This window comes from Polypterus senegalus, chromosome 18 (assembly GCF_016835505.1).
Source record: "Polypterus senegalus isolate Bchr_013 chromosome 18, ASM1683550v1, whole genome shotgun sequence".
In the NCBI taxonomy this organism is placed as follows: domain Eukaryota; kingdom Metazoa; phylum Chordata; class Cladistia; order Polypteriformes; family Polypteridae; genus Polypterus; species Polypterus senegalus.
The window spans coordinates 10,910,647-10,938,616 of record NC_053171.1 but is presented as its reverse complement, the minus strand read 5'-3'; the positions used below and the strand labels follow the sequence as shown (position 1 = coordinate 10,938,616).

The window sequence follows — 27,970 nt, the reverse complement described above, 5'->3', positions numbered from 1 at the left end:
TTTAATTGGGAAACATTTTTCTGATAAGAGTGAAGGTTTGTTTTGCACTTTTTGCTTAACAATACCTGGTTTATTTTTGTATTTAATGTACTTACATTTATTAGAAATTATAGTGTGCTTAATGATGGTAAAAAAAGTACATGTGATATGTCTGTTTTTGTTAATTAATCTGTGGAAAGCACCTTGAGTTGCATGTAAATGTATAGTAAGGTGCTATATAAATAAATATCTATATTCTATAAGGCAGAACTCCAGGCAAAAATCAACTTTTACTTACCCCTTACCTTGTTTCTAGTCATGGCAGAGAAAAAGGGTTAGTCTCACGGTTTATTGGAGAATGGAATAACAAAATCCCTGATACAATTGATGTCAATGGGGACCAACAATGACAACCACAACAAACGAAAAAAAAAAAAACCTTGTGGATATCCAGTCACACCGTCAGTTCATACAGAAAACGGAACTCTTAAAATTGGTAATCTCTACGTACAGTATTAGAAAAGTATTATAAGCACATGAGAAAAGAAGACACTATATCTCCCTATTATAATAAAAAAATCTTGGGTTGAGATGTGATCTTCACAAAAAGACACTGACATCCCGTGAAAGGCACTTTAACGTCCCACGTGATCTTCTCAGAAAGACACTTTAACATCCTGCAAGACAAGGCAGGGAGACAAAAGGACGGCTGCTGTACGGGCTTTTAAATGATCGACGTGCAGCGCGACAAGCAGATCACGCAGCTCAGTAGCAGCAAGCCAGCAGCTGATCTGACCGCATCTCCTTAGCGTGCGTTCAGCTCCCCCCCTTTCACAACGCGAGTGGCAGAGACACGAAGTGGCTAGCGTGTAGTGTGCCCCGGGTTGGTTAAGCGAAGCAAGCAGGGAGCAAAACCCCCTAGTTTTACACAGTATTAAGAAGTAAGAGTTAGCATTAAAAAGACTTATGCCTACATATTTTTTATTATTCTGTATGAGCTAGAAGCCACCAATAGTTCATAAGCCAAAGGTCAGATGTGCTGGCGGGCCGGAGAAAGATGGGCCCCTCGATTAGACAGAGAATGTGAACTCTTTGGCTGAAAATTATAGTAGCAAGCAACAATAGTCCTCATCAAACAGATAAGATAGACAGACACCCCCTGAACTAAGAATTACTGGTGCAATCAATTTGGAGCAGGACTAGAGCAATGGAATGCTAGAAGTCAGATGAGGAAGAATAATGGCTGAAATGAGACGAATTATAATAAAAGTAAAAGGTGTCAATAGCTGGGGGCTCATGAGTCTGTATGCGCGCCATACAATAAAGCTGAATGCTGCTGTCTGTTCCGAGTCTCCGGGTGCCTTCATTGGAGCTGAGGGTGTTCCCTGCCGTGTCAGCCTAACATTCACAACCCAAATGTATGCTAAAGTATTAGAAAATCAACCATTACTGCAAAAGACCCCATGAACGAAAGTGGAATGTACTGAAGCTTTTCAATTGAAGACCCCCCCAACATTCATTGGCCAGAAGTTCTGTTCACTTTATTGGACACCATCTGCTTCACGTGATTTGTGGTGGAGTGATTTCTAACGTACAAGTTGATCGATATGATATATTCTGCCTGTCTTTATTTGTAAGCTAGACAAAGCAAATGAGACATTAGACGCTGTTACTTGTGTTCTGTTCTGTGTATTCTATTGTATTGTATTGACCCCCTTTTTCTTTTTATCACCCACTGCACGCCCAACCGACCTGGAAAGGGGTCTCTCTTTGAAATGCCTTTCCCAAGGTTTTTCCTTTACTTCTTAGAGAGTCAAGGCTGGGGGGCTGTCAAGAGGCAGGGCCTGTTAAAGTCCATTGTAGCTTTTCTTGTGCGATTTTGGGCTATATAAAAAATAAATTGCATTGTATTGTTTTAGGGGGCACGTTTCACTTCAGAACAACATTGCTTTGATGTTTACCTAAATAACCCCCCACTCCCTGAGTCTTTAGGTCTGACACAGGATGTGAAATGTACGGTGATGTACGGTGTTATATGGAGAATTAAACCCAGCTTAGACAAGAGTGACTGTGTGTGGACTTGGAGCCTCTAAGTCATCCACCGCAGGAAGGCTATGAATGGTCTAAACGAACCAACTGGGGGACGAGTTGGAGCTGAGCGCTCTCACTGTTACCAGGTAGACTAGATCTGTTGGTCTAAAGCATGGCTGTTAATGACTGGTTTTGATTCGAAGGCCATTCTGTACCACAATGCCCCAGTGGTATGTGTTTTGTGGTAATGTCATGTTTCCCTGGCTGGCGTTCACAGCCATGTTCCTTGTTTGTATCGTCTAATTTTATGCCACTTATTTGTATTCATGTTGCTTTTCTTTATTATGTACATTTTACTTTGTGCTCATTTGTAAATGGATCAGGCCTTGGTTACGACCCATGTGCTTTATGGGTGACTAGCAAAATACCCGCGCTTCGCAGCGGAGAAGTAGTGTGTTAAAGAAGTAATGAAAAAGAAAAGGAAATATTTTGAAAATAACGTAACATGATTGTCAATGTAATTGTTTTGTCACTGTTATGAGTGTCGCTGTGATATATATATATATATATAGCAAAATACCCGCGCTTCACAGCGATGTCATGTGTTAAAGAAGTTATGAAAAAGAAAAGGAAACATTTTAAAAATAATGTAACATGATTGTCAAAGTAATTGTTTTGTGTATTTGGCGGCAGCGTCACGAAGTTGTTTTCATCTAGCTGCATCAGAAAATGTACCACGACGTCTGACACGCCTCCTTTTTACTGTTTTCTCACAGCTTGGATTGCTGCTGTCATATATATATATATATATATACACACACACACACACACACACACACACACACACACACATACATACATACATATATATATATATATAGACATATATATATATAGACATATATATATATAGATAGACATATATACATATCTTCATATCTATATACATATCTACATATACACACACACATATATATATATATATATATATATATATATATATATATATATATATATATACATATATTCATCACACATACATACACAACACACACACAAATTATATATATGTGTGTATGTATGTGTGTGTGTGTGTGTATATATATACACATACATATACTTGTGTGTATGTTTGTATGTGTCTATATGTGTGTGTATAGCTTTGGTCACTGAGTGCAAGGGAAAAATAATAAATTATAGTCTATAAGTTATTAAACAGTAAAACATTAACGTTTTAAGAAGTACAGGTACATTGAAATTACATTTTCTATGTGAGCGTTCAAATTTGTGCCTCGCCTCGATTGTGAATCGCCTTAATATTATTTTGCCGTGGTGTAGAAAAGGGGTCCCGTGTTTGCACTTGTCTGGGCTATAGCTCAGGGGAGGATGAAAAAATTAAAAAATTAAAAGTGCTCACTTTGACTTAAGGCAGAAGCGCAGTCAGCATATTGTCACCACACACCTCAAAGGCACCCCACAGCTATCCAGGCAGTCTTTTGTGCCTTCCTGGCCGCCTCCCGTCCTCTCTCTCCAGTTCCGTCTGCTCCCGACTTCCACCACCGACTTAAATAAGGCTGGGCAGGCAGACCCCAGTTTGCATAAAGCACTGGTGTGGCGGAAGTGCGGCTCCCGGGATAATTCATGATATCAAAAGTCTCACTCGCTCTTGTTCAAAGCGTCCCGGCGGGCTGGAGGATAAACCGGCATCGGGCGCCGCCTGGCGGTGACCATAGGGCTTCCATCAACCCGTGGCCCCCAACAGAACCAGGGCGGGCGCCCCCTCGCGGTGTATATCCAGCTATATAGCAAAGGGCTTCCATGCCCTCGACCGTGGCTCCCAATACCAGGGCGGGCCCCTCGCGGTCTGGAGGAGGCACAAGCCCTCCTCAGTAGTGCCCCACCGTGTTCGAGCGGCACAACCGAAAGGGCAAGTAATGAAAAGAACCCCGCCGCAAAGCGCGCCCCTGTGGTCTGCGCCGCTCGCCCGCTGGAAACATTTTAATAATAAGGGCCGAAACATGATTGACATTGTCATGAGTGTTGCTCACAGTCATATATATGCCTCAGCGGCGGGACATCCGGCCCGCGGCCATTTAGCTCTTTCCTCCCTAGTGCGGCGACATGCTGGCCTTTCAGCAGCTCTCCGGCTGCTGCGGCGAGGCACCGCGGTTGACAGGCCCCTGCCACCGACAAGGAATAAGTCATGCCATGGTCCTTCCTCCGCACCTGGGAAGCTTCGGCCATAATGCGGTCCGCGGCGGTCTCGGGTAAAGCGCTCAGCGTTGTGCACGGGCGCTCCTCAGTGTGTGGGTCGCTGCTGCGGGCCGTTCACAGACTTTGCTCTTACTCCGGCACCTGTTTTTACACTCGCCCTCCTCTTGTCCTCAAGCGTCCCGGCGGGCTCCAGCCCCAGCCGGACCGTCTTGGGATAAACCGGCATCGGGCGCCGCCTGGCGGTGACCACGCCCCTACAGGGAAGGGCTTCCATGCCCTCAACCCGTGCCCCAACAGAACCAGGGCGGGCGCCCCTCGCGGTGTGGAGGAGGCACATTTCCAGCTCCGGCCGGCGATCATGGCTAGTGGCTCTTACTTTTTACCGTTCATTTAATCATGGCTAGTGGCAGAAAAATTATAAAATGGAAGGAGGATGGCTTTACCAAAACAATTATTGATGGCGAATCGATTATTCATAAAGCTTGAATTGGTGATCTGTTTTCTGTGTTAACCTCATATTTTTCATACTTCTTCTCAAACTAAGGTGGTGCGAGGGTAAAATGAATCGGGATGTGCTGATCAAAGTAATCGGTGTACCAGGAAATCATGCATTGACAAAAGCTCCCTTTGCTTGTAATGCAAAGTGTGATTAAATGCATTATTTTTAACGTTATGGAGCACATGCATCGAAGCTTCTCGGCTGTGCTTGTGCTAAGAAAAGGAAAGATTTTAAAAATAACGTAACACGATTGTCAATGTGACCTTTTGTAAGTAGTGCCTGGAGGATTCAGTGTGTAGAAACTCTAGAGACAGCGTGTGTATTAACTTGTGGATTTTTCTGTGAGTATTTGGTGGCAGTCTGAGGAATTTGCTTCGGATGACGGCGTTAGCCGCGGAGCTCAGCTCAGAGCAAAATGAGGTGGGAGGGAGATGATGACGTGACTCCCCACCCGCCTTAACTGTCAATCCCCCACAAACACAGTCTCTCGGAATTTGCATAAGCACACCCCTTCACCTACAATTTTAACTTAGTTACAAAGTGATCAAAACTCTCGTTTATATCCTGCGTCCTCTCATTAAACTTGTATCCCGCATTACCTGTGTGTATGTGAAGCCAGCGTAGCCTGTCTATGAACTTAATTTAAAGTTTAGGTTTACACCGTGCTTTCTTTCCGAGCTGGCAACACTCATGAATATATGGTTGTATATGTCACTTGCTCGCTTCTTATTGTTTCGCTGCCTTCTCAATTATATAATGCATGTTTTCTTGAGCGCTTTTTTGAGGTCTTCCTGGTTTTCTATGTACTGCGTGATTACGTGGGAGGCGTGATGATGTCACGAAACTCCGCCCCCACGGCGTTGAAGCTCATCTCCATTACAGTAAATGGAGAAAAACTGCTTCCAGTTATGACCATTACGCGTAGAATTTCGACATAAAACCTGCCCAACTTTTGTAAGGAAGCTGTAAGGAATGAACCTGCCAAATTTCAGCCTTCCACCCACACGGGAAGTTGGAGAATTAGTGATGAGTCAGTGAGTGAGTGAGGGCTTTGCCTTTTATTAGTATAAAGATTCACTGTGGGGCGGGGCCACCTGCCAATCACCACCAGGGACAGCCCCTCCACTCTATTTATGGCAGGGCCCTCCATCGTTCCTGCCGGTTCATTTCGAACGCACTCAAGACTGGAGAGTTCCTTGTGAGGATCTGTGCCTTTGTTATTGACTCAGGATCTTCTGACTGTTTTTGACTGTGCAGTGGGACTGCCCTGACTTTGTGCTCCTCACAGCTGCGTGTATTGCAGAGCCTTTTGTATTTTTAAGATTATTCAAAGCCTTTTTCTTGCCGGGGTTTGATGGTATTTCCCCCACAGAGGCCTATTCTTTGAAAGTGCTTTGGAGCTTTAGTGACTTCCCCAGTCATGGCAGGTAAGAATGGTATAAAGCTGGTCACCTTACCTGAAGACAACTCTATCTTGGCAGCCATATTGAGATGGGCATGAGGCCTGTTTGAGTAGTCCATTCAAAGGCCATATTAGACTGAAGGTAAGCCGAGAGCCGCCTATGGACACGAGATGCACGGCTACTTAGGCTGTAATGGTGTGGTTTGCTGATATTCACTTTGTATTCTGCTTCCTTAATATTTTGGGACATTTTATTAAAATAATTAAATGTGTAACTTAACCCCTGCCTGTTTCTTTACTCTGTCTAATTGCCTGAGGTTACAGGTGTAGAAGGGAAGTGGGGAGGGTGGCACTGTGGTGTGTTCAGGGACATTCAAGCTGCAAGCAGACAGTGTTGTCGGTGACCATTTTTTTTCTTTCTTACCTTTTTTTGTCTCCTCTTCAGCGTCCTCCTCTTTAACATCGCCTTTCTCCTCATCCCGTCCTCCATTTCTCTCTCTCCTCTCGTCATCGATAACATCTATGATGGTCCTTCCACTGCCCGTAGAGCCAAACACATCGTCAAGCCTGTGGTTTTTATCCCAGACCACCTTGTCACGATAACGGAAATACTGGATGCGGTGCTGAGGCACAGCCAGAACTTCATAGGTGTCCAGGGCCGCAAAATCTTCTTCCCAGCTAAACTCTGAAAATGGCTTCTCCAGGACCCCAAGAAAGCGGTCGAGGTAGCCTACCGTAAATTCTTCAGATTTCAGCTCCGGATCCCAAAGGATACGGGAGATCACATCCTCCGCAGTCTTCATAGATGGCTTTTTTTTGGACCCCGCATCTTGCTTCAGGTCCTCTTTGTCCTTCTTGCTTCTCCCCTTTGTTCCCTCTTTCACTGGGCTCTTCTTGTATTTGGAATTCTCCGCAGCACTTGCTGAATGTGACCTAACATCTGCATCACACCTCTTCACTGAGGAATCCCCGGGGACTGGAGGGAGTTTACTGGAAAACCATTGGGGGGAAAAAAAAGGTTTCATTCAAAGGATTTAAGCCAATCCTACCCTTAAACTGAACGATGTCCCACCCATGGCTTTTTCCCCACCAACTACATTCGGTGCTGCCAGGCATCTCATGACCTTTGACTAAGGAGGTTTAAAAATGTGTGTCTGTACAAAAGACTTTTAGTAAGAACAAATACTGAAAAATACTCGCGTATAAGTCGGGTCTTGAAACACCAAAAATCGTTCATAAAATCAGACCCGACTTATACACCCGTTCAAAAATGCGACAATTAATTTTTTTCTTTCATCTTCTCGCCTCCTACAATCTCACATCAGTTTCTCAGACGCATCGAATTTTGTTGCAGTAGCGTAGTTACCAATTTCTATCGCTACTTCAACGACTTTTAAATTTAAAACCAGCTTCTTATTTTCTTCTGATCGAACGCTCCATCGTAGATTAGGGATGCTCTTACGATAAAGGTGTATGAGGGTGTGAGATACAAAAAACACAAAACGGTGCAAACGTCACTTTGGAATAGTTTGGGTGTTACCGTATGGTCATGTAGGCACAATACATAGAAAACAAAGGCTGTGTGCTCCGTGGTTACTCTCTCAGCTCGTTGTTAGCATATCGTAATCGCTTGGACCAATAGTGTGAGTTTTCCACATTTGACTTATACGATTAACATTATAAAATACCGGAAATTATACGGTAAACTCAAGGCCGACTTATCCATGTGAGAACTTAAACACGAGTATATACGGTATCTGAAATCTAATACGATAACCAGGGTCTCGTCTGCAGCTTGAGTCTCTTTTTAGTTTACGTAATATTTTTAAATATTATTTTGTAAATTTTGCTAATAATTAAATATTTAGTTTTGTATTTTTTTGTATTTATGTCATATTATTATTATTTTAGCTATACAGCTGGGACAATCCTCTCACTCCATCACTAGGTGGCCCCGCCTCCTTGGCCTTCACATTAAGGAGACCAATAACTAAAACCTCTGCTATTAACATAACACAAAAGGCAAAGCGATGAATAAACACAGTATGATTAAAAACATAATATGACATACATATAACAAAGAAAAGACAAAAAATAAACATAAAATTAACAAGATATACAAAATAAGATATTATTGTCAATTATTATTATACACCACAGGCACAAAACCTAAGAAATTATAAAACAAAAAGAAAAAAATAAAGTGGAAATTAAAATATACATAAACATGTTTTCAGAAAGGTTTGCAAATTCATGAAAAACCAAAAGTATTCAGACCCCTAATTCACTACGTTGAAGAAGCCCCTATGGCTGCAATTCCAGCTTCGAGTTTCTCCCATTCTTCCTGGCAGACCCTCTCAGGCTCCATTAGACTGGATGGGGAGCGTCTGTGAAGTGCCATCCTCAGGTCTCTCCACACGTGTTCTATGGGGTTTAAGGCTCGGCCACTCGAGGACACTCAGACAGACTCATCCCAAAGCCACTCCAGCGATGTCATGGCCACATGCTTCAAGTCTCTGCTCTGCTAAAAGGTGAGCCGTCACTCCAGCGTAAGGCCGATGTGCATACCGGAGCAGGCATCCCTGGATTTGGCATCAATTCATCTTTTCCACAGTTCTGAGGAGCCTCTCTGTCCCTGCCACTGAGAAGCACCTCCATACTGCCACAGCCGTCCTTCACAGTAGCGTTGGTGTTGGGCCGGCCATGAGCAGTGTGTGGTCTTTACCAGACACAGTGCTTGGTGGTCTGCCCAAAGAGTTCAACGTTTGTCTCGTCAGACCAAACCAAACCCTTTAACTCAAGCGTGCCTTCCATCATGCCCCTCTGCTGTCAAAGTCTTATTGACAGGGAGCTGTTTAGACGGTCACACTTTCTACAGGTTCTCCCATCTCAGCACAGGACTACTGAAGCTGTGTTAAGAGTGGCCAATGGGTTTTTGGTCACCTCCCTGACAATGACCCTTCTTTAGGCCAGTTACTTGGTTTACTATATATGCATTGAATTATCATTTCTGTTTTTTTCTCTGGTGGTGATCTGCACCAACGCCACCTGACCAGGGTACCATGCAGCCCCTACATCGATGGATTGAAGGCCAGATGTCCACATGACCCTTGTCATCAAATTCTTTCACATGAACCTGAAAACCTTGAGGACTGATTGAGATCATTGATGTCAGGTAGAAATGCCCACTGGGGGCTGGGTGGTCTCTTGGCATTGGAAAACTGTTGAATTTATGTCAAGGGATGTTATGCTCCAACTATATTATGCACTAATGAGGTCACTTCTGGAGTCCTGTGTGCAGTTCTGGTCACCACGCTACATGAAAGACATAGCAGCACTTGAAGCTGTGCAGAGAAGAGCAACCAAGTGCATCATGGGGCATAGATTGATAGATTGAAGGCCAGACGTCCACATGACCACGTGAAGCCTGAAAACTATCAGGATGGATTGTGATCATTGATGTCAGGTAGAATGCCCACTGGGGGCTGGGTGGTCTCTTGGCATTGGAACCCCAGCAGATTTTTTTTCTGCCGTCCTGGCCATTGAACTTTACTTTATTCTTAGTCATTTTGTATCACCTCTTTGTTTTTTATAAACCTTTCTTTCTTTATCTTGTAAAGCACTTTGAGCTGCACCATTTGTGTGAAAATGTGAGACAGAAATAAATGTTGTTGTTTGCAATTAAAGCCAACAGGATGCACAAGCCCACAACCTGGAGAGCCACAGCAAAGGGTCTGAATGCTTATAGGAATGAAAAATGTCAGTTTTCTGATTTCTAATACTTTTGCTAAACTTTCTGAAAACAAGTTTTCACATTGTAACTGTGGGTTATTGAGTGAAGACCGATTCATCCGTTTAAAATTAAATGTATAGGACAAAGAAGTGTGCAGAAAGTGAATCCACTGTAGGCACAGACAGAGGTGTGGCGTGGGAGTCCAATTCATAAGGCAGTGGTTGCTGTTCCACTACGCCACCCTAGAAGCAGATTTGCTTTTATTTATTTCTCCCATGCGGATGCAGTGGGGGCTCAGAGGCTGGGGATCTGCACTGGTAATCGGAAGGTTGCTGGTTCAAATCCCATAAACGCCAGTAGTGACTCCACTCCATTGGACTCTTCAGCGAGACTCTTAACCTGCAACTGCCCCATTCTAGGTGTGATGTTACTCTGCAAGCAGGTCCTCCACCCTGCACGGAAAACCTGGGGGTTGGTGGCAGGACTGGCACTCCAGTCACCATTAAAAAGCCTCCCACTTTTCCAATGTGGTGCTGAGGTGTCACCTGACAGGTGGCTGCACTCGAGTCCTAATTTGGGATCCTAAGGTGGTTTTGTCAAGTGGTGGGTGCAGCAACGGCTCAGCGTCAGTACAGGCTCCTCACCTCTCCCATGCTAACGCATTATCTATGTGGAGTTGGGGTATTTTATTGGCTTTTCCTCCAAATCTTTAATTACGCAATTCTTAGGTTGACTGCTGATTCCACGAAAGGCTCTGTGGTGGTGGGTATGCGAGTGAGTGAGTGGGACCCTTGACCGGGGCTGATTCCTGTTCTTACACCCAGCACAGCCAGGAGAGGCTCAGATGACCTGCAACCCCGAAGTGACAATGTTACGTACTTTAGAAAAACTCAACATCTGATGGCACATCACACTGCTCTGAACTGACCTGTGAATGTTCCAACACTGGGATCCAAAGCGACAAAGGCCTTGCAAGTAGAACTGGCAAACGCTGGCGCTCTCCTTTTTTGATTCTGCCACTTTGTCAGGACCTCCTGGCAAAAGAAGAAGACAGTGATGCAGATGTTAACGACACAATGTATGGAAAATGCAAAAAAGGCTGCCCCATGGCATACAATTTCCCGCGAGTGACATTAAGCAGCGGCAAATTTAATTGAGTTAAAAATAAAATCAGTGGCTGTCAATCTAAACAATGACAAAAGCCTAACAATTTTTTTTAACCAAACCAGTAATTCCAGTTACTATTTTAGCAAATGGAAAGCATTTCACTAGAAATTCAAAAGAGTAAAGAATACAAAGCTGTACCTCACCTGATGTAACAGGAGGACAGGAGTTCATAGTTTACATTGCCAGGGCTTTGGCTGTAATCCACACTTTTAAAGAAAAGCCCGTGCGTCACATCTAACACCCGAGTGGTCCGACCTGTTAGTCCGCTCTCGGGAATGCTGCTTGTGGGAGCGACACCTGACAGACTAATCGCTTTCTGCAACTCTGACCTCAGGAAACAGGATGAGGCTCCTTAATTAGTAGAAACGAGTGCCGTGACGGGATACGAGTGGCACGGCGGCTCAGACCTTACGGTTGCTGTCTCATGGAGTGTTGTGATGTGAAATTTTGAATACAATTTGATAAATACTTTGCATGTCTTTATTTGTAACTTAGACAAAGCAAATATAAGTGTTACATTATTGATAATAACAGCAATGGTTCAAGTCCCCTATCCCTCTTTTAGGAATGAGACTCTTAGTAATTTTACGGCAGGGTTGGGGTGAAGTGCCTCAAACCAGTTTGGCCAGTGATTCTCTGCAGGAGTCTCTCAGTCAACCCCCACAGGAAAGCCAGACTGCCCAGCTGCCAAGCTTTACCTTAACACCTGGTTTGGAGGGCAGGTGTGAATGTATTCTGTGCCCCATTGGTCTGAAATATGGCTGCTTGGAAGCCTTTAAGTACCATGACACCCTATTGCTACAAGAATTATTACAAGAATGAGAAAATACAAACACATAACTCCAGTTCTTAAATCCTTACACTGGCACCCGGTTAAGTTTAGGGCAGATTTCAAAATCCTCCTTTTAACATATAATGTATTAAATGGTCAAGGTCCGGCTTACTTATCTGTGCTTATCATGACTTACAAACTAGAGCGCATATTAAGATCTCAAGATGTCGGTCTCTTTAGGATTCCAAGGATTAATAAAATAACAGTGGGAGGTCGATCCTTTAGTTACAGGGCCCCTAAACTGTGGAGTGGCCTGCCTGCCTCTATAAGAGATGCCCCTTCGGTCTCAGACTGAAGACTCACTACTTCAGTTTAGCACACCCTGACTAGAGCTGCTGATTAACTGTATAGACTGCATCTTGGTTGTCAATCATTAACACTAAAACATAAGTAACATGACAGTTAGAATTTGTTACTACCCTCACCTATTCTGTTTCTCTTCTCGGTACTCAAATGTGGCACTTGGTGCCCACTGCCCACCTGCCAAGTTGTTTTGCCTGCCTAAGATAAAGTCATCCCTGATGGAGGATCGCAGGAATTGTGGGGTAGAGGGGTCCTTTCATTGGATTAGCTGGCCTAACACTGGCCAAATGGGGGAGGCAGCTTGATGGATGAGGTCTCCAGGACTCTGAACAAATCCAAATCATATTATGTGATATCATCTGTTAAATTCGGCTCCGTACTTGTACATTTTTTATTTTTATACTGTATTGAGGATTTGTTCTGTTCTGTATATTGTATTGTATTGACCCCCTTCTTCTTGACACCCACTGCACGTCCAACCTACCTGGAAAGGGGTCTCTCTCTGAATGGCCTTTCCCAAGGTTTCTTCCTTTTTGTTTTTTTTGGGAATTTTTTCTTGTCTTCTTAGCGAGTCAAGGCTGGGGGGCTGTCAAGAGGCAGGGCCTGTTAAAGCCCATTGCAACACTTCTTGTGTGATTTTGGGCTTTAGAAAAATAAATTGTATTGTATAGTATTGGCTCTAGGGGTTGGACAGAAAATCTACAAATTTGAAGAAAGCTGACCACAAATGATGCCTTAACTGGAGACATTTTAAGTAACTAATAAGTCTGTGTGCGGCCTGAAACTACACATTACCATTTATCAGGTTGTATAGTTGCCAATATTCAAATGTAATTTGCATATTGTTATTATTTATGAATATTATCAATAATACATTATTTAAAGTGTAATGTAACTCCTGCTTGTCTTTTACTACACCTAATTGCCTGAGGTTATAGATGTAGAGGGGAAGGTGGGGAGAAGTTATAAAGTACAATACCTTATAAAGAGTGCTAAGTCTGTGAGATTTGAGACATTCTGACAAAGGCTACATATTAATAATACAAAAGGGTAAAGAAGAGTAAAATAATACTCTAACAAGACAAAACATGGAGTTTGGTGTCCTGGGGTTTCATAATGAACCCGACCTCTGCCTTGGTACGGTGTACACATGCAGTGGTGTGTAAAAGTATTCAGTCCCTTTTTAAAGTCCTCCTCATTTTCTTCATGACCATGGATTTGTCTCCATATTTACCAATTCAGGATTTGTAATATGAACTCTTATGCTGTAACAATACATTTCCAAAGTCCAGATAAACCATTTTCTGTAGATATTGAACTGAAGAAGACAAACTCCAAAGTTTGTGTGTTGCCTACGTATTTCAAGCTCTGTGCTTTGGAAGCTCCAGGTTTACACAAATGACAAATGAATGACAAGTGACACAAAGGTCATAATTAAAAATACTGAAGTCCTACTTGTGAGCCACACTTCAACATATACAGAAAATGGATCATCTGGAAATGTACGGTTACTGCATAAGAGTTCACATTACAAATCCTGAATTGGTGAATATGGGGACACATCGTCACACACGTGCGTCTGGGAGGCAGTTAAAGGGCCTGAATGAGGGTAATTTCAACCCAGACCAGGGGGTGGCAGAGTGTACTGACCCACTTTCTCTCTTTCCACTGCAGACTGATTATGGGAAATTCTGCCTGGTTCTGAGGACGCCATTTTCCATTTCCGGCCCTGATGACATCACTTCCTGTCTTCTCCTTTAAAACCGCCATCTTTGCCTCGTCAAGACAGTTCTGTCCTGGACTCAAATCTGTACTCAATTGTACACCACACTTAACTCTTTTGTAATATACGGGCGGCTGCCCCAACTCTTTTTGTGGCTCACTTGTCTCTTCTTTGACAACACCTTCTCTCATGTAGAAAATGAGGACGACTTTCAAGGGGGTTGAAAACTTTTGCACACCACTGCACTTCTTATGTCTTAAGTGGGCTCTCCTAGGAGTATTCCAGTCATCTTTCACACATCCCACAGACATCTGTATTCTGTCGCTTGGCAAGTCTACATTGCCCCCCATACCAGTAGATGTGTGTGTGAGAGACTAACGTGGTACTCCGGTGCCCTGTTCAGGGTTAGTTAGTCTCTACCTCACGCTTGATGCTGCCAGGGTGGGCTACAGTTCCCTATCATCCTGAAATGGATTAAGATGACATGAAAATGTACGTACGTATGTGGCGAGGCACAGAAAGAAAAGCTGCCAAGATTTAGTGTTACTTGACTTCCATTCTAGGACTACGCCAGGCTTACCTGACTCTTCTGATTGGCTGGCCATCTTCGTGGGGATGTCTTCTCTTCAGAATGGCCCAACCTAGCAGTAGAAAGGGGAACGAAAAACACTGCTCACCTCATCAGTCACAAACCAGCCTCAGTCTCAATAAATGTTGTAATATAATGTATTACTAGAACTGATACTCACAAAGCTAATAAATAATAACAGAATAAGATGGACACAAATTCAATATTTACTGGATAGATAGATAGATAGATAGATAGATAGATAGATAGATAGATAGATAGATAGATAGATAGATAGATAGATAGATAGATAGATAGATAGATAGATAGATAGATAGATAGATAGATAGATAGATAGATAGATAGATAGATAATACTTTATTAATCCCAAGGGGAAATTCACATGATTAAGTCTGATGACTTAATGCCTATGATTACATAGGGCACATAAAAACTATGAATTCTAGTGGGGGTGTGTGTGTGTGTGATAAGGCCCTCAGATGAAATGGTGCCCCATCCAGGGTTGCTTATTGCCTTGTGCCCAGTGTTGTCAGGATCGGCTCCAGCCATCCCTGAACTGGATTAAGGAGGCCTAAAAATGGATGGATAATTTTCAAGATACAGTAGAACCTCTGGTTACAAACATTTCTGAACACGTACAAATTGGGTTAAAGTTCACCAAAATTTAGCATCTGTTCACAACCACACGCTCTGGTGGCGAGCAAAAACACTGGCGGCCAGTTTCCCTACGCGCCAGTGATTTGCCATCCTCCGTTTCCCAGTTTCTTTTGTTTGCGTATTCAGGGCCTAACAAAGCAGCTGATGCTGCAAAAGGAGTTACAGTGTTAACCAAGCAGAGGCCTCAAGTGCTGGAAGAGGAGGAAAAACTGTTGCTAGTGTGGCTGAACGAGAAGCAACTTGCACGGGATAACGTAAGCGAGACGGTCATATGTGAGAAAACCAGGAAGATTCATGGCGATTTGCTGAAAAAAAAAATCCTTCTTCGAGTGGCGAAGGTGAGGAATTTAAAGCCAGTAGAGGATGGTGTGAAAAGTTTCTCAAGAGAAGTTCTCGGTTGCTCTCAGTGTTATTCAATGCTTTTACATTTAGTTTACTATCACACTGCGCATTCTATGGTATAATTAACTTTTTGTACTTAAAAAAATATATATTTACATACAGTTCGTACGGTCTGGAACGGATTAATTGTACAGTATATGTCTCTCTATATATCAATATATATATATATATATATATCGATATATATATATATATATACAGTGGAACCTCGTTTACGAGTAACTTGGTTTACGAGTGTTTTGCAAGACGAGCAAAAATTTTTAATAAATTTTGACTTGATAAGCGGCGATGTCTTGCAATACGAGCAGTATGGATACACTTTGTCTGCTAAGCGTCATGTGATCACAACTGAGCTGATGGTTCTTCTCTCTCTCTCCTTATCTTGCTTGCTTGCTCGCCCAGCGCGTCTCTCTGTTTACTACAGCATTGTGACTGTGTGTGTGTGCGCTGTGAAGTGCAAGTCCCCATCTTGCTCCCCAAACACAAAGCTGAGTCTCAGTACTTTAACACTAGTTTTATTCAGCTTGAAACAGCAACAGCGCTGTTATTTATTGCAGCGGGATCTTTATAATGTTCCTTGTATGACCCATTGACGACAGGCTTATAGCATGTCTGCGATCTTTTGGATCGCTTATCGGTGAACTACTACAGCTGGGAGACTGCGATTGCTTTGGGCGCTCTTCAGCGTGTCTTCCTGTTGGGTGGAATCCCACATGAGTTTAGAAACTCACACCAGCCATGATTCTTTTTAAAGGTAAAGTGCAGGTTAATTTGTATTATGTATTTTACTTTATATTTTGTCTTAATCATTTTTATATGAATAGTTTTGGGTTGTGGAACGAATCATCTGAGTTTCCATTATTTCTTATGGGGAAATTTGCTTTGATATACGAGTGTTTTGGATTGCGAGCATGTTTCCGGAACGAATTATGCTCGCAAACCGAGGTTCCACTGTATGTATGTATATATATATATATATATATATATATATATATATATATATATATATATATATATATATATATATATATATATATATATATATATATATATATATATATATATATCTATATATATATATATATATATATATATATATATATATATCTATCTATATATATATACATATACACACACACACAAAGTATATATATATATAAATCCAACGTCTGTCTGTCTGTTTTTATCATGAAAGAACTACTTAACGGATTTAGATCATTTTTTATTTCTATAATTTTCTTGAATATTCCAGTTGATTTTGCGACTTCTCTCATCGCGCTAAGTATCAGAGTTCGCTTGTGGTGCTGATTTGCGTGAAGCTGAGAGAGACGCAGCGGGCCGAGGGGAGGCGGGCGTGACCCTCCTGACTCAGCGCCAGCCTCTGTTCAAGTCGCTCTGCCTCTCGCCACGTGTTTTAGCGCACCTTGCCTCCGCTTAGCTAGTGATGTTTTAAAAAGTCTTTTTCACAAATCCCTCTTCGGTGCAAAATATCCTGTTATTCTACCTGGTGACTCACAGCTGTACCTCGTCTCTTAATCCTTTAGTATTTGTTTAAGATTTAAGACAGTTTAAGTGAAAGGCTTAAGAAGCTCCGAGGTGTTGCAAGTTTTGAAATGCTGCTTTGGTTGTGCGTGTCGATGCTGACAGGAGATGAGCAGTGCTGCCATCACGCGTGTGCACTGTCAGAAGCCATTTCTAAGTTATATGTTAAACTCTGCATGTTGTGAGACTTCAGACACACGGTTTAAACTTCAGTTAATGCCTTGGACTCTCTACCCAAGTACAGCGATATGATGGCTCCGAGGCTAAGGGTCTACGCTGGGGTCTGGAAGGCTGCCGGTTCAAATCCCGTTACTGCCAGAAGGGCTCTTAACTTGAAAATTGCTCCGGGGTGCAGTACAATGGCTGACCCCCTACAGGTCATTCAAAATTAACAAAGTACGTCAAATCAAAAAATTACGACCAGACAGATGAGGCGAGTTGTGAAGTGTCGCTGATCTTCATCTGCTGTCTGAACTACAGGACACTCCAGGCCCCTCCAGGCCGTATGCCCCACTCGCTTTTCTTTTGTTGACAGCTCTGACTGACTCCCTGGGCATACAGACTCCCAGTTCATTAAGCCTGCTTTGCTGCCCTGTTCTGCCTGGGAGCCGCGACCCTTTGTCAGCTACGTCAGGCAACAGGTGAGGAAGAGGAGGCTCCAACAGACTTGCATTATAGTTAAAAGTCAGAGGAAAAAAACAAAACAAAAAGAATCCACACAGATAAAAAAAAAGGAGTATGTTTTCACGACTGGCGCCCCCCATCTGTGAGTCAGTGTTATGTGTTTACAGCGCACTGAGCTCACACTCAGAGGGGCTCTTAATAGGAATACACTCAGCTGAATGGACAGAGTACAATTTTCATAATGTTTTAAAGGGTAATTCTAAATATTAATGGAGCCTAAAAAATGTAAAAACTCGGTGCCTCATTCTAAAGGCGATTATTAGAAACACGGCGGGGATCCCGAGATCGAAAGGCATTTTGTTGCTATTGTCTCACGTAACTACAATGGACTGCCGCTACTTCCAGGCTCTTTCCGGCTCGTACTGCATGCTGCTGGGGAGGGTCCGGCCCCTGTGACAGTCAACTGGTTTGTGAAGACCACACTACCATCTTTATTAACTGGGGGGCTTTGCCCCCTGCTTGCTTCGCTCGCTCGCCCAAGAGGACACATGATGCACCAGCCACTCTGCGCCTCTCCCGCTCGCGTTGTAAAGAGGGGGTCTGAACGCACCCCAAGGAGACACGGTCTTTCCTCAGAAACCCCCTCTTAAACGGTGATACAATGGGAAACAAATACAGTTGTATTTAATTTACCTCCTCTTTGCTTGATCAGCTGCTGGCTGGCTGCTACTGCTCTGTCGTGTGATCTGCATGTCACGCAACGCTTAGAACTTTTAAAAGCCCGTACAGCAGCTGTCCCCTTTGTCTCGTGGGACATTAAAGATTTTTTTTATATAAAAAGAGAAAGACAAAGAACAGGCCACCAATTTCTAACTACTTGACTAATGGGTTATCTCTCTATTATAAAAAAAAAATCCTGGAGAGAAACAGTAGGGCGACGAGACGTGATCTTCACATTAAGATCACGGAAGAAACTTCAAAAGACCCGCAAGACTAAACAGATTGGCCATGGAGCGTCTCGCGGGGGCCTTAAACACGAGACTTTGTGCCAAGAGATTGAGGACCATCCCACGAGATTCTTGCAAGACACGCCATACTTACAAATAAACAAGAGCACGGGCAGCCAGCCACACATTCACTCGTGTTTTGGCTTTGAGCAGACACAGATCCAGGGCTCTCAGTGCATATAAAGCGCATAAGGGCAATACGTTATAAATGAAACGTAGACGACTAAGCAAAGAAGAAAGCAGCGTGGAGAAAAGAGACTCAAAAGCGTTGGAGAGACAAAAAAGAAAAAGAATAATCGAGGTGCAAATTCAGAAAATAAGGAAAGTAATTATCAGCCCGGAACAAGTGGAATTGAAACAAAGCTCGTCCAAATACGGCGCTTTAAACATGCAGAGCAGATTAGAGATTATGAAAGCAGTGGATTTGGAAAGGTTAAAAAAAAATTTAAAAATGTTGCGCAATGTGGAGAAAGTTCAAGAATATGAAAGTAAGAAAATTAGAAAATATAAAAAAAAGAAAGTAAAGATCGCAGGAGCGCAAACAAACTGCCTCATTTAACTATGCACCTGACTAACTTTGGTTTTGCACAATAACCACTGCACTATTGCACCTTAACACTTAATTCTACTTTATTCACATAATTTTACTTATTTATTATGTTCTACTATACTGTTATCTTTCAATCTAGGACTTTTTGTTAATCTAACTGATATTCTTGTAACTTTGCAGTTTTTGATAAGCGGATCAGGATGCATTTCACTGCGTGTTGTCCTGTATAACTGTGCATGTGACAAATAAAGAATCTTGAGAATTTCAAAAGTGGAGTTTAGTGTACATGCATTTATTGGTTACTTTGGAAAAACAATTATTAACTGCTGATGATGTCGATCGCTTTGTCTGTGCTGAAATTCCAAACAGAGAAACATATCCTGAATTATGGTACAAAGTCATTAAACACACATCTCACTGACCACTTTCAAAAGATTCAGCACATTGGGACTTGAAAGATTCAAAATATTGTTTTTACAGAAAAAAAAAAATCTTAAAAGTGTGTATCCAGAAAAACAAAAACGGGGGTTGACGAGCACAGCGAGCAGGGGGCGAAGCCCCCTAGTAATAATAATAATAACTAGCAAAATACCCGCGCTTCGCAGCGGCGAAGTACTGCCTTAAAATTTTTATTAAGAAGAAAAGTAAACCTTTTTAAACTGAGGGAAAATATACCAATAATTATTTGTTAACGATCTCTTTGTATACCACATTGTGAGTTCGGCCCTCCGGTTGTAATATGGCCAAGCTGTGTGCTGAGCTTACTCTTGAGCATACAACGTACAGTTGGCCATGTGAACAGTAATCTTGTCTCAAATCTCACAGCTTGGATTGCTGCTGTCATAATCGGTTTGAGTTTCATGGTTTGTTTCAATTACGACAGTATTTGTAGGACTTGTGTTGAAGTGACATTCAGCATCTGTCAAGCGTTGTAAGCACACAACCGGCTTCATCGATAACTTCACATCCAGCTTTTGAGAGTTTAAACATTCATAAACATCAAAGCGTCCACTACTGAAATCGTCACCTGTGAATCTAAGATGTTTAAGAGGCACTGGCGGTTGTCGAAAGGTGTAAAATACTTGGCCATTTCGGTACACTTGAAAGCGACAACCGAACAATTCAGCGGCAGCCATCAACTCACATGCAGAACCATAGGTGAAGGGCTTAAGCATTTCACTCTTCTAGTGCTCCTGTGTAGTCTAATTATCTCCTGTACCGTCATCAGTCCACACCTTGAACCTGTCCCAGTCATTCAATACATAAGACACAATGTTCCTCCGGATATCAAGAGTGAGCCTGATATGGCCGTGCAATATGTAACACAGAGAATGGAAAAGGCAGGTGCCATCTCCGGGCATGGAAACCACTCGGTAAGTGACAGTTCTTTGATCGATGGTGATCACCTCGATAGACATGTTAATGGGGGTACGGTTGGAATGATAAAGGAAATGGGTACCTGAACAATGTAAAGTAAGTCTAAAATACCTACACAATAACTATAATCGTAATAAATGAACAATAAAACAGCGGAGAAGCCGTGGATTAAATAAAAATGCTGCAGTTATCAGCAGGGAGACGTGAATCCTGTGGCGAAGCAAGGAAGGGAATGTAGAGACTGAAGTGACGGACGGCCTTATATAGGAAGGCAGCCAACAACGTGGGAGGCGTTGAGATGGGGGACCCAACGCCGCCTCACACGGTGACCGAGCTGCAGGCTATGGACGTATATATGTACGTAAGATTTAGTTAGCGTTGGGAACCCGCATACCAAATTTCTTGAAGATGGGCCCATAAGTAACAAAGACCATTGAAAAGTTCAATATGGTATTAACATTATTCTGGACAAAAATTTTTAATTACCTCTCAGATAGCCTTGGACTCACAATCCCTCCTAACCCATTAACAGCTGTGTTTGGGGTTCTTCCAGAGGGGTTTGAAGTGGAGAAGGACAAACAAATTGTGATTGCATTCACTACACTGTTGGCACGCAGACTTATTCTGATAAACTGGAAGAACCCAAACTCTCCTCTTTTAAGTCAGTGGGAAACCGATGTGTTATACTATTTGAAGTTGGAAAAAATCAAATACTCAGTTTGAGGATCCGTACAGACTTTTTTCAAAACATGGCAGGATCTAATCAGTAACATTTTAAAATAAGCTCATAAAGCACAGAGAATTTATTAATTTATGTATGTTTACAAGCCTTAAATTTAACGCCGTTTGGCTTGCTCTCTCTCTCAGGGGTGGGGATCGATCTGTTCTTAACTTAATTTTTCTTTTTGTAAAAACTTGATTGCTTTGTATGGATTGTAATAAAATTAATAAAAATAAAGAAAAAAAAATTCAATATGGCGGCCAACAGTGGCATCATACCACCGAAATAAGTACGTACATCGTTTTCGGTTAGCGCAGGGAAGCCGCCTACCAAATTTCATGAAGATGAGGCCATAAATAAGAAAGTTCAACATGTCGACCGTTATGACCGTTACGTGTAGAATTTCGAAATGAAACCTGCTTAACTTTTGTAAGTAAGCTGTAAGGAATGAGCCTGCCAAATTTCAGCCTTCTACCTACACGGGAAGTTGGAGAATTAGTGATGAGTGAGTCAGTCAGTGAGGGCTTTGCGTTTTATTAGTATAGATAATGTTTTATTTATGTAGTGTCTTTCATACACTCAAGGACACTTTGCATTTCAATAAACAAATTAACAAGACAATAGAAATTACATACAAGAAAATAAATAATACTCATTGAAGAGATGTGTTTTTAACAGGAATCATAGATTTGTCCTCGTGAAGGCTGAGAAGAAGAGCATTCCAAAATTTAGGGGCCATCACACTGAAAACTCTTCCCTCCATAGTTCCTAACCTGTATTTAGGCACAGTGAGTAAGTTAGCATCCGATGATCTTAATGTACGGCCAGCAGCTCAGACAGATAATGAGGGGCTAAACCATCAAGGGCTTTAAAGGTGAGAAGAATTATTTTATATTTGATTCTTGAAGACTGGTAACCACTGCAAACCATAGAGGACAGGAGTGATGGGAGCAGATTGTTGAGTGTGCGTAAGTAGATGAGCAGCAGAATTCTGAACATACTGTAATCTATTGATATATTTAGTTGGGAGGCCTTGTGCATTGCAATCGTCCAGACGGGTCGTGAAGATGAAAGCGTGAATCGGTGTTTCAGTATCCTCCACACTGAGGAAAGAATGCAGATGAGCAACGTTACGGAGATGAAAAAAAGCCGTCTGTACTATCGAGTTAACGTGTGGTTGAAAAGTAAGAAGATGACACCCAAACTACGGACTGATGCGGAGGGTTCAACCAGGACCCCATCAACGTCAATTTTTAGCCCATGAAGAGTAGAGAGGACAGATTTGGTGCCAACTAATAAGATTTCTGTTTAATCAGGATTGAGTAAAAAATGATCTGTCATCCAATGATTGATTTCCTGAATGCAGTCAGTCAGTGCAACAGATGAAGATGTTGCAGTTGCATCAACACTTACATAAAGTTGTGTGTCATCGGCATAGCAGCGGAAGCTTAGACCATCCTGACGAACAATCTCACCTAATGGGAGCAAAGAGATGTTAAAGAGGATTGGGCCGAGAACTGACCCTTGTGTGAGTGAAGTAGTGGCAGATTTGTATTCCCTAATGAAGACGTAGTACTGGCGATCACTGAGGTGTGATGTGAACCAAGAAAAAGCAGCACCAGAGATACCAAGAACTGAAAGTCGGGACAGTAAAATGTCAGGGTTAACTGTATCAAACGTCAAGGAGAACTAGAAGGACGGCCATCCCAGAATCTGCGGTTACCTTAAGTAAAGCAGTTTCAGTGCTATGTGGGGCTCCGAGTCCCGACTGAAAAGGCGCAAGCAGGTGATGTAAGTTTAAGTAATCCTTAAGCTGAGCAGCAACAACCTTTGCTAAGATCTTAGCCAAGCACGATCAAGTAAAAGCAGGCCGAACCAACTGCGGCGCCCACTGCCGCCCGGCCCACGGTGCCGACTTCTGACACACGGCCTGTTGGGAGATCTCAGTGATCAGTGACGTCTCTTGTGGGTCGGAAGCAGAGGCTCTCTCAGCTTGACGTTTACAGACCTTCTACAATTGGAGTTCGCTGGCACAAATTTCACGTTTTATTCAGTTTTCCTTGCGTTTATAAAAGTTCACTTTGGTTTGGAGATGAGAATGAATGTGGCCAGTGAGCGGCGGCCTTTAGAGTTTGTCTGGCTTTGAAAGGCTCCGTGCTTACGCCAGTAGACTTTAAACCACAGGGTGGCCAGCTGAGCCCTCATCGGCGCCTTGACGTGCCACCTCAGGTGGGCCACTTCACCTGCCCACGTGCCAACCTGTCATAAAACAGACAGAAGCAAAGCCCGGATTTGTAGAGGGTCTCTGAGCGAGTGCTGCTCACCACAGAAAGATGAAAAGAGGAGCTGGCTGCTCGTGTGGCCGATGGCTACGCTGTACAGTTGGTGTCCCGCCATTCCCAGAGCTTGGCTCTTGTGGCCGGCGTGCCACTGCTTTCCAGCACAGATCTTCACCTCCTTTTTCACCTTGTGGGAGTTGGTGGCAGCCTGAAGTTATCAAGTCATCAAATGAGCGCAACACGACAATGGACAGAGTGTTGTAGTGCCCAAGGTGCAGCAGACATACAACACCAAAGCTGCTCACGTTATGAACCTGAGGATCTGAGGGCAGTTGTGGAAAATGAACTGAAACAACAGTCCCGTGTTTAGGGATAGGGTCTGCTACAGATAATCTTACTCGGACCTCCCAAACATTTCTACACTCCGTCCTGTTCTTACACAACATGGTGCTGAAGTATTGGGTAAGGCCTCAGCCACTTCACATACAGATTACTGCAATGCAACCCTAAAACAAACGTAACCATCACTCACAACTTGCTGCTGGGACTATTACCTGATCTAAATCCACTGAACGTCTTCCAGCGATTCTCTCTCAACTTCACTGGCTCCCCGTCTACCACCGAATACAACATCTCGCTCCCGCTTTGATATTCGGACTTAAGTCTGCACATATTATATGTCAAAATTTTGTCGTTCGTACTGAAACATGGAAAAAGTTTGTCTTAGCTATGTGTTCAACATTTCTTGCATTTCCTGTCATGCTACACTTACACAGATCTTTGTAGACACGGAACACATCGTGAAATGCATGCGTTCCAAATAACGATCTATTATTGTTAGCCTATACAGCTCTGGGTGCTACCTCACTCTCCGATAAATAAGGCTTGAGCTGGGAGAGCAATTGTTGGAGTTTCTGTGGTGGTGGGAGGATGGGAGAGCAGGCTGCCTGTATGGATCAACACATTTACAAGACAAAAGACGCTGACGGAGAGGTGCGGAGGGATTTAAGGTGGGCCGCGTTTATGAGTTTTTTCGTAAGCTTTGGTAATTCTAGTGTTAACGCCTTGTCAAAAAGAATATTAGGAATTACTTTATCCTCTAACTTACAATCTATAAACTTTTTACTTTCTCGTATACAAAGAATAGGGAAGGTATTGTAATGGTTTAAAAATTTGATGTCGAGATTTTGATGAATCTCGATGTTTTAGACCTCCCCGAGTCCGAAAATATCACTATGTCTGTGTCTCTGTCTGTCTGTCTCTGTGTGTTTATGTAAACACAATAACTTGAGTTCACGTTCACTTTGGTCAACCAAATTTTGCATACAAGTATGAGATACCAAACGTAGATCTCTATCAACTTTTGGGCTATTTCCGCTAACCGGAAGTAGTACTTTACCTTTCATTCATGCAACTGCAGAGTCCGATTTATTCAACTTTACTTTTATAATAATTGTTCAACATATTAATTTGAGGTTCTTTAATGTTCAAAATATAAAAATACAATCCTTGTCTTGTGGTTTACTCCTCAAATATCCATCCTCATATCTGAGTAAATGAGAAAGTCGAGGGGAGACCACTGCCGATTTGTATTTATTTTCTTGGCTATCATACTGGGCAGCACATATGAACTGTCCTGTGATGTCAAAGTGGCCATGATCACCATTACACAAAATGTAGAAATTATAAAGAGACTGTTAGCTCTTGAAATGTTTCTGCTAAAGCTTCTTCTTCTTCTTTCAGCTGCTCCCGTTAGGGGTAAGCACAGCGGATCATCTTCCTGTCCTCGTCATCTTGTTCTGTCACACCCATCACCTGCATGTCTTCTCTCACCACATCCATAAGCCTTCTCTTAGACCTTCCTCTTCTCCTCTTACCTGGCAGCTCTATCCCTAACATCCTTCTCCCAATATACCCAGCATCTCTCCTCTGCTCATGTCCAAACCAGCACAATCTCACCTCTCTGACTTTGTCTCCCAACCGTCCAACCTGAGCTGACCCTCTAATGTCCTCATTCCTAATCCTGTCCATCCTCGTTACCACCAATGCAAATCTTAGCATCTTTAACTCTGCAACCTCTCAGCTCTATCTCCTATTTTTTTGGCCAGTGCCACCGTCACCAACACATATAACTTAACTGGTCTCACTACCGTCCTGTAGACCTTCCCTTTCACTCTTGCTGATATCCGTCTGTCACAAATGTTTTTCCTAAATCATCATGGAATATTTAATGGAAACATCTCACCTGACGCCAGACTATTAAATTGGCACTGCCAACTGAATTCTGCTTGCCAGTCTGCAGGTGACAAAACTGGGCTCTCTTGATGGAGCAGCAGCCTGCCAACCGACTGAATGCCAAAACTGACATGTCATACATTAACTGTACTCAAAGACAAGAGAGACGGTAAAGAACGAGGCAAGAACTTCGAAAGTCGCTCATTTAGCGCGACTCAGGTCTTTGTTTCTGCTATGTTGTCATTGAGGAGTTGGATTTTGTACAGGTTTGAATTCATGAATTTTTAAAAAATTATGACAAAGAACACACGCTGTTTATCCAAAAGGCCCACTCAAGTCAACAGCATTCTTTAAGTTCTTCAATTCTGCCACCCAGAAAAGTGATTTGACGGAAGGAGAGCCTCCCACGCTGCTCTTTCTAAGTCATGGTGGAGTACGAGGGTGTCACACTGTGTTGTTGTGCCATTACGAATGAAATGAGATGTAAAACGACCCCTTTAATTGGGCAATTAAAAAGATTACGATATGCAGGCTTTCGAGGCAACTCTTACATCTATCTGCCTGAAGAGGGGGCCCGAGTTACCTCGTAAACCCGCATAGTGTAATCTGTTCAGTTGGCCAATCAAAGGGGTCCATTTTGCTTGCCTTCTCACTTCCGCCGTGTTCCGTAACGCCAGCCAGCTCTTCACGTGCGACTCTGGTCACAGTAAAATCACGTCGGGACTGACTTGTCACAGCCGCCACCAACACACCAGCCTTAAGTACAAACAGTTAGAGGCGCGGTCATGAAATAATACGAGGACTCGTTCAGAGTAACAACAGGCAGGGTGAGCTGCTGACGCTCTTTGTGGTGTTTTAGTTATTTGACAGTTGACGTTGCCATTGTTCAGTACAAATTCGTTTGTTGATTTTAATGTCAGCTAAACAAGCGGACTTGATGGACTGAATGGTCTCCTCTCTTTTGTCAGATTTCTTATGTTGAACTAGTTTCCCGAAAAAGTAAACTCTTACAAACAGAAGCAAAAGAGGTGAAAGTTAATTCCATTATTTAAAAAAAGTAAAAACCCGCCTACAAACTGTCAGTGCTGTCTGTTGGCATCTTTGACACCCGCGTCTCAACCTTTTATTTTATTCTTCCGTAGGTACACCCTGAACACTACACCAGGTAATTAATTAACATTTAAAAGGCTAGTCGCCGTCAATATTGTCAAGCCATTTTCCGAAACACTAAAGTATTGGACTAAATATGAATTAAATTGATACTGCTCTAAGTATAAACAATAAAATGTATCCGTCGATAAGATATCTCATAACATCCAAGACTTGTGTTATTTCGTTATGTTGCCAAGGACTACTCACCTGACAGTACTCGCCGGCAAGAAACCTGAAAGTTCGTACTATCTAACTCGCTTCCGCTTTCGTGACGTCAGAACATCGGCAGGCACGCACAGCCCACTGGGAATTGGAGTTTGCATTCGGTTGGGGAAAACGCGGGGCAGTTACCAGGCTGGTGTGAGCAGGTGGTGAGAAGAAGGGCTACGTCAGTGAGGGGGAAAGTAAAAAAAAAAAGGCAAAAAAACTATTTTATTCTGTTGATACATGGAGAGGTAGATGGCAGTATGTGAGAGAATAACAGAACGGAATAAGCCCAATTAGAAACTTCTTTAGGAGCTTTCTTTGAATAAAGTTTTTTTTTTATGTAATTAAATTGTGTTATGTTCGAAAAGCTGGTGGACGTCCGTTATGTCCGCGGTGTCGATCTTCTCAATTTTCCTTCCCCAGTCCACGGACGTGGAGTCAAGGTGGTCGTAAACGGTCAGATCGCGAAAAGATGCGCTGGCAGGCATCCCGTCCAAGATTCATTGCTGCCGTCTGTCCGCTACTACCGAATCACACAGTCCAGAAATGGCTGAATTAACAGATAGATTAATGAAAAGGTCTGTTTAAAATATCTAAAATGTATCATTTAAGTTACGCCCTCTTCCGCTCAGATTTTATTAGAGCAGCGGTTCCCAGACTCAGTCCCGAGGACCCGCTGTGGCTGCAGGTTTTCATTCCAGCCAAATTCACAATTAGTGATAATAACTCATCTCATTTATTTAGA

General features: G+C 42.7%; 1 protein-coding gene across 1 annotated transcript in view; it reads right to left on the bottom strand.

Annotated features, from left to right (window-relative positions):
• leng9 (leukocyte receptor cluster (LRC) member 9) overlaps window positions 1-27,303 on the bottom strand; it is a 28,768-nt gene extending 1,465 nt beyond the window's left edge. The window contains exons 1-4 of the mRNA XM_039741817.1: window positions 27,226-27,303; window positions 14,464-14,524; window positions 10,787-10,892; window positions 6,550-7,115 (exon numbers count right to left, since the gene is read on the bottom strand). Coding sequence (XP_039597751.1) covers window positions 6,550-7,115; window positions 10,787-10,892; window positions 14,464-14,488 — 697 coding nt within the window. The 5' untranslated portion in view covers window positions 14,489-14,524; window positions 27,226-27,303. The remainder of the gene's footprint in view (window positions 1-6,549; window positions 7,116-10,786; window positions 10,893-14,463; window positions 14,525-27,225) is intronic.
• Window positions 27,304-27,970: the final 667 nt, after the last annotated feature.